This window comes from Nerophis ophidion, linkage group LG18 (assembly GCF_033978795.1).
Source record: "Nerophis ophidion isolate RoL-2023_Sa linkage group LG18, RoL_Noph_v1.0, whole genome shotgun sequence".
NCBI classification, from domain to species: domain Eukaryota; kingdom Metazoa; phylum Chordata; class Actinopteri; order Syngnathiformes; family Syngnathidae; genus Nerophis; species Nerophis ophidion.
In genome coordinates, this window is record NC_084628.1 from 48,107,134 (window position 1) to 48,114,633 (window position 7,500).

The 7,500-nt window shown below is 36.0% G+C and overlaps 1 protein-coding gene and 1 long non-coding RNA gene across 2 annotated transcripts in view; one reads left to right on the top strand and one right to left on the bottom strand.

Moving 5' to 3' along the window:
- grik4 (glutamate receptor, ionotropic, kainate 4) overlaps window positions 1-7,500 on the top strand; it is a 1,015,986-nt gene that overhangs the window by 1,006,355 nt on the left and 2,131 nt on the right. Inside the window, 1 exon segment of the mRNA XM_061878268.1 lies at window positions 2,491-2,609. Coding sequence (XP_061734252.1) covers window positions 2,491-2,609 — 119 coding nt within the window.
- The window catches only part of LOC133537276 (uncharacterized), a 47,348-nt gene continuing 46,770 nt past the window's right edge, over window positions 6,923-7,500 (bottom strand). Inside the window, exon 6 of the long non-coding RNA XR_009802646.1 lies at window positions 6,923-7,500. This exon is cut by the window's right edge and continues 376 nt beyond it. This is a non-coding gene — a long non-coding RNA (uncharacterized LOC133537276).

The window sequence follows — 7,500 nt, forward strand, 5'->3', positions numbered from 1 at the left end:
CCAAACGTTTTTAGCGCAATCTAGCTTTGAATATGAGCGGCTGACCGCTCATGTTTGGTGAAGTTTCTTTGCAAATTCTTTAGGTCACAAAATCCCATTTGAGTCCACACAGTTCCACAAGTTGAAAAAAGAAGGCAAGGAAAGCAGAAAATCCACAAAGCCAGTCTTTTCACGTATACTACTCCGTTTGGAAAGAGTAACTATTTGTCCTGCTGATTGAAACAAATCATTCAGATCCGGCTTTGGTCCTCCTTTAGTAATCATCTCCTGCTCCGCTTGAAAGTCCACTTTAGAAAACTGTTTAAGTGCGGAAATGTGGTCATCCATGTTGAAGGTCAAGGTGCACGAGACTGAAAAAATAAGTCGCTGTGGCACTTTCCCGCTGAGGCCACCGTATATCTGGGATCATGAGCGCCCCACCCCTATCGTGAGGCACGAGAACTGTTTGCCTCACCGCAGACTTTTTTCTCTGCCGTTTTGACAGCTCAAGCAACACACAAAACATGTTACTCGCTATGGCACTTGACTCTCGTTACGCCACCGTATGTCTCTGATCATGAGCGCCCCGCCCCTATCGTGAGACACGAGAACTGTTTGCCTCACCGCAGACTTTTTTCTCCACAGTAAGTCTTTGCTGTCGTCCAGCATTCTGTTTTTGTATACTTTGTAGCCAGTTCAGTTTTAGTTTCCTTCTGCATAGCCTTCTCTAAGCTTCAATGCCTTTTCTTAGGGGCACTCACCTTTTGTTTATTTTTTTGTTTAAGCATTAGACACCTATTTACCTGCACCCTGCCTCCCACTGTTTCCGACATCCAACAAACCTGCTGCCACCTACTGATATGGAAGAGTATTACACGGTTACTCTGTCCAACTCGAGACAGCACCGACACTCAACAACAACACATACTTTGCAGACTAGAATTACTGCTTTGCAAATAATATTTTTAACCCAAATAAGTGAAATTAGTTGATCTCCCACGGCACACCAGACTCTATCTCACGTCACAGTGGTTGAAAAACACCGGTCTAGGCATAGTAATACAAACTTGAAAATTATCTGTTTTGGTTACACGTATTAATTACGAAAAATTATATTTATCTGTGATTAATTTTGAGTTAACTATGAACAAACTGTGATTATTTACGATTAAATATATGTATCTTTTGACGGACATAAATTTAATATAACCTTGGGCAGAGGTGTCCAAAGTGCGGCCCGGGGGCCATTTGTGGCCCACAGGTCATTTTTTAACGACCCCACAGCACATTATAAAAATATTATAAAAAAAAAAAACATAAAAAGTTTAATAAAAGAGCCAACAGGTGAAATGTAACAAGAAAATGTTGCAATGTTGATTCTAATAACACAAAGCTGCCATGCAGGCTGTTTCTTTCTTTAAAAAATAATAATGAATCAAAATCAATGTCATTATGAATTATTGACCTATTCAAGGCTCCAATAAAGTCACATTAAATATTCCACTTTGAGATATTCTTTGGGGAAAATTTTGCACATTTTGTGTTTGCTATGTAAAAAAGTAAGATGTTTTTTTTGTTTGTTTGTTTTAAAAAGGGTCTAAAACAAACAAACAAAAAACATAAACAACAATAAAACTTATAATCTTAAATTGATCTGGAGGTTATTGTGTTAAAAGTAAACAGGTCATAAAATGTATAATTTTCTTTTAACACTTTAATGAGTTGGACCCTTTTCGATCCCCAAATTTTTTGTGTGATTTGTTTTCAAGTGTCATGTCTAAAAAAAAAAAATAATGAATTAAAATCAATGTTGTTATGAGTTATTGACCTTTTTAAGGCTCCAATTATTATATCATCTCAAATATTCCACTTAAAAATGCTCTTTTTGTCAAACCCCTGTTTTTTATGGAAAAAAACACAAAATATAATATTTTCACCCGATAACATTTTTAAGTGGAATATTTGAGATTACATAATAATTGGAGCCTTAAAAAGGTCAATAACTCATAACAACATTGATTTTAATTCATTATTTTTTCTTTTAGACATGACACTTGAAAACAAATCACAAAACAAAAATTGGGGGATCGAAAAGGGTCCAACTCATTAAAGTGTTAAAAAATAAATTATACATTTTATTAAGTGTTTCTTTTTAACACAATAACCTCCAGATCAACTTAATATTATAAGTTTTATTGTTGTTTATGTTTTTTGTTTGTTTGTTTTAGGCCTTTAAAAAAAAAAAAGTTTACTTTTTTTACATAGCAAACACAAAATATGCAACATTTTCCCCAAAGGATATCTTAAAATGGAATATTTAATGTGACTTTATTGGAGCCTTTATTGGTTTTTAAAATAAAAAATATCCAAATGGCATTTGCTTGCTTTAATTTTTCAGTGTGCGGCCCTCGGTGGGAAAAGTTTGGACACCTCTGACCTTGGGGGTTAACTTTTATTAAAAAATAAAAAAATGTATGTACCTCTTGCTTATGTTCCACTGTACCCCCGCAGGCCTGGGCATGGAGAACATCGGCGGCATCTTCGTGGTTCTGGTGTGCGGCCTGCTGGTGGCCATCTTCATGGCGGTGCTAGAGTTTGTGTGGATGCTGAGACGCACGCCGAGAAGCGAGGTGAGAGAGGAATATTTAACGTGCATCTGCTTTGTCTCCTTCTGCCCCCACTGGCACCCTCACCCTGCCCGTGGGGCTGCCAGACTCCTGCCCCCTCCACACACACACACACACACACACACACACACACGTGACATGTAGGCGTCTTCTTCCAGACGCAATCAGCACAAAAACCAAAGATTTACCTCACTGAAACACGCATATGTGTATTATTCTCCACTGGAGTCCTAATGTATTGCATTGACCAGGGGTGTCCAAAGTGAGGCTCGGGGGACATTTGCGGCCCACAGCTAATTGTTTACCGGCCCGCCACACATTCTGGAAATTTTATTGCAAAAATAAAAAAAGACATGAAAAAAAAAGTGGAACGAGGATAAATCTAACTAGAAAAAGTTGCTATTTTTTCCACACAAATGTTTTTGTCTATCTTTATTTTTCTTTTTTTGCATTGCTCAAAAAAAAGTTAAAAAAAAAAGTATATTATAATGAATTATTGATCTATTTCAAAGCTCCAATTACTTCAAATGTTTCACTTGAAAATGTTGTATGTGGAAAATATTGCATATGTTGTGTGTTTGCCATATAAATACAATCTTTTCTTTCACAAAAGAGCATAAAACAAACAAAACAGTTTAAACGTAAAATCAACAGATATACCTAAAGTTGATCTCATAACTTAAATGTTGAAAAGTAAAAAAATAATAATAATAAAAATGTATCCATTTATGAGTGGGGTACCATTTGGATCCCAAAGATATTTAGTGGGATTTTATTTATCTTTTCTCTGTTTTTACTCAAAAATAATAATTAAAATCGATGGCGTCTTGCATTATTGATCTTTTTAGGCCTCCTATTACTTCTCATCAAATATTGCTTTTTGTATGTTTTGGGCGGTCGGGGAAATACTGCATTACTATAAAAAAACATTTTTTTCTTTGACAAAAAAGGCATTTTTTTACTTTATATCAACATGAAGTTGATATAGAGATTTAGTATAAACGATAAATAAATAAATAAATAAAACATAATTTGACTTGTTTTCAACATTTTAATGACTGAGACCCTGTATGGACCCCGGGAGCCCTTAAAGTAAATTTTAAAAAATATATATAAAAAAATAAAATACATATAAACAAATTTAAAATATATATATATATATATATACATATGTATGTATATGTATATGTATATATATATATATATATGTATATATATATATATATATATATATATATATTATTTTTTTTGTCATGGTTTGAAAATGAAAAATATAAAAAAAAAAAAATTCTGTGTGCGGCCCTCAGTGGAAAAAGTTTGGACACCCCTGGCATAGACTTAAGTATGTCCTTCTAAATGTCAAGTGAATTATTGGTGCTGGCAGCCGTAGCCTTTTTTTCCATCACCTTTTGTTCCAGCTATTATAACTCAAGTTATTTGGTCAGAGTACATATTTGGTCATGGCTGTGAAACAAAGGAATGTCGCCTCCTGTTATTGCCGTTTTGTAGCCAGCTTTGCCTTCTTCCAAAAAAAGCTGTTCGCTGGTTTCTTACATTTAAAAAAAAAAATGTACCTAGACTCTAGCAAAATGTGATATACTATGTGATGCCTTTAAAATGATACTAGATTATTGTTTTGGATTTTTTTTTTTTTTAAATGGACCACACTGTGATTTTTAATTCAATAAACATACAGTGTGTGAATGTCAACTTGTGAGTCCTTTCTTTTCAGTACTAGAGAGAAGTCTTTCACTTCAAGGTGTCTGTTTTTGGTTTATATAATGTAAGCTTAATGTTGAAAACATACACCGTATTTCCTTGAATTGCCGCCGGGTATATAGTATGCACCTGTCTAGAATTACTGCCGGGTCAAACTCCTTTCGCTAAATAATTAGTGCATGCTTAGCATTACCGCCGGTTTAGGATTAACGTCGGGTCGAACTCGTTTCGCAAAATATTATTTTTATTAGCGCATGTCTAGAATTTCCGCCGGGTCAAACTCGTCACGTCACGAGTGACACTTCACCTGTCATCATTTTCAAAATGGAGGAGGCTGATTTCAATCATTTCAAATCGCATAAAGGGAAGAAGATTAAGAGCTATTCAATAGGATTTAAGGTCCAAACTATTGAATATGATAAAAACTCGTTATTTGTATAAAAGACACCTGTCCACAGCCTCAAACAGTCAGACTCCAAACCTCACTATGGCCAAGAACAAAGAGCTGTCGAAGGACACCAGGAAAAGAATTGTAGACCTGCACCAGACTGGGAAGAGTGAATCTATAATAGACAAGCAGCTTGGATTGAAAAAAATCAACCGTGGGAGCAATTATCAGAAAATGGAAGACATAAAAGACCACTGATAATCTCCCTTGATCTGGGGCTCCACGCAAGATCTCATCCTGTGGGGTCAAATGATCATGAGAACGGTGAGCAAAAATCCCAGAACCACACGGGGGGACCTGGTGAATGACCTGCAGAGAGCTGGGACCAAAGTAACAAAGGTTATCATCAGTAACACACCACGCCGACAGGGAATCAAATCCTGCAGTGCCAGACGTGTCCCCCTGCTTAAGCCAGTGCATGTCCAGGCCCGTCTGAAGTTTGCCAGAGAGCACATGGGAGAATGTCATGTGGTCAGATGAAACCAAAATAGAACTTTTTGGTATAAACTCAACTGGTGGTGTTTGGAGGAAGAAGAATACTGAGTTGCATCCCAAGAACACCACACCTACTGTGAAGCATGGGGGTGGAAACATCATGCTTTGGGGCTGTTTTTCTGCTAAGGGGACAGGACGATTGATCCGTGTTAAGGAAAGAATGAATGGGGCCATGTATCCTGAGATTTGGAGCCAAAACCTCCTTCCATCAGCTTTGAATGGTTGACCAAATACTTATTTTCCACTATAATTTACAAATAAATTATTTAAAATTCCTACAATGTGAATCGTCACATTGTCTCTCACAGTTGAAGTGTACCTATGATGAAAATTACAGAACTATGTCATTTTAAGCGGGAAAACTTGCACAATCGCTGGCTGACTAAATACTTTTTTGCCCCTGTGTGTGTGTGTGTGTTTGTGTGTGTGTGTGTGTGTGTGTGTGTGTGTGTGTGTGTGTGTGTGTGTGTGTGTGTGTGTGTGTGTGTGTGTGTGTGTATTTTTCATGGAAAACTATTTTAACACAAACCTTTTTTTTCCAGCACCTTTCTGTTTAAATTGTTTCCTTTAAGAATCCTGTATTGTAACTTTTCTAAAAAAAAGACTAATAGGACTATCCATTCATCCATCCATCTATTTATACCGCTTGTCCCGTTCGGGGTCGCGGGGGCTCGCTGGAGTCTATCATTTTGTTTAAAAAGGCAACTGTTTGCAGGGGTGGGGAAGGTGTTAGCGCAATAAATCCAGCAGAGGGCGCTGTCCCATAAGTCAATTCTTACACCCGCCCAGACGTGCTGTTGTGTAACCTCCCGTTACAACGCAGTAATGTTCTACAATATCTACGTTTAATTGTTCTATAACTTGTAAAACTACATTCCAAAGGTTTTTGAGGACTGTGAGACGCGTTACAGGGTTTAGAACAAAGGTGTCCAAACTTTTCACAGACTGAAAAAACAAAAATTCAACTTGTTTCTGTTACGTTACACCTGTCAACTCATTTATTCCACTTCTTATGATTTTTTTTAGAGCTGTCAAAGTTATCTCGTTAACGCATACTATTAATCACATACAAATATGTCAATCATGCAGATTAATCACACTATTTATTTCGACCGTGGTGCTCCTTTAACCGCGGATGGTTACCTAAGGCTGAGGGTTGTGATGCGGTCAATGCAAATAGTGCAAGGGGGACTTATTGCGAGGACTTAAGATAATACTGTTTTGAGCACAATCATCATATACATTCGAGTAAAACTGTTTATTTCCTGTATGATATATTCTGACTATTTCTGTCCAAATGTTTTTTGAGACGATTTAAATATGTAAGTGTGATTTTGAAAGAAAAAAAAACTAATTGTTCCACAGCACTATTTTTTTAATACTTCTACTTACAGACGTTCTGTGAACTTAAAACAGAGCACAGTTTCAACATGTCACATGCCTTTTAAAAAGAAAAATTACTTTTAAAAGTAAATGTACAAAAATAATTAAATTGAGTCGCTTAGAGCAGTGGTTCTCAACCTTTTTTCAGTGATGTACCCCAAGTCAACGTTTTTGTAATTCAAGTACCCCTTAATCAGAGCAAAGTATTTTTTGTTGAAAAAAAAAAAGATAAAGAAGTAAAATACAGCACTATGTCATCAGTTTCTGATTTATTAAATTGTGCAAAATATTGCTCATTTGTAGTGGTCTTGGAGAGAAAGATACAACAATAATTAAAAAATGTGTTGCAAAATAAACAAGTGATTCAATTATAAATAAATATTTCTCCACATAGAAGTAATGATCAACTTAAAGTTCCCTCTTTGGGGATTGTAATAGAGATCCATCTGGATTCATCAACTTCATTCTAAACATTTCTTCACAAAAAAAGAAATCTTTAACATCAATATTTATGGAACATGTCTACAAAAAATCTAGCTGTCAACACTGAATATTGCATTGTTGTATTTCTTTTTCACACTTTATGAACTTACATTTGAGAAGCACTGGGTTAGAGTACTTTTATGAAGTTCTGTAATAATAATAATTCACAGCATTTACACAGGAGAGTGGAATTCATTGGTATCTCCTTCCAGCTGCTCCGCCGTCAAACACACCATCAGCAGCTTTTACATATTTTCATGGATATATATCCGCCGTTAAGAAATATTTTTAACATTCTTGGTCGGCGTTAAACTCAATCTGCTTCAGTACGGTGCAAACTAGCAGCGATAAACTGGAATTCCTTGA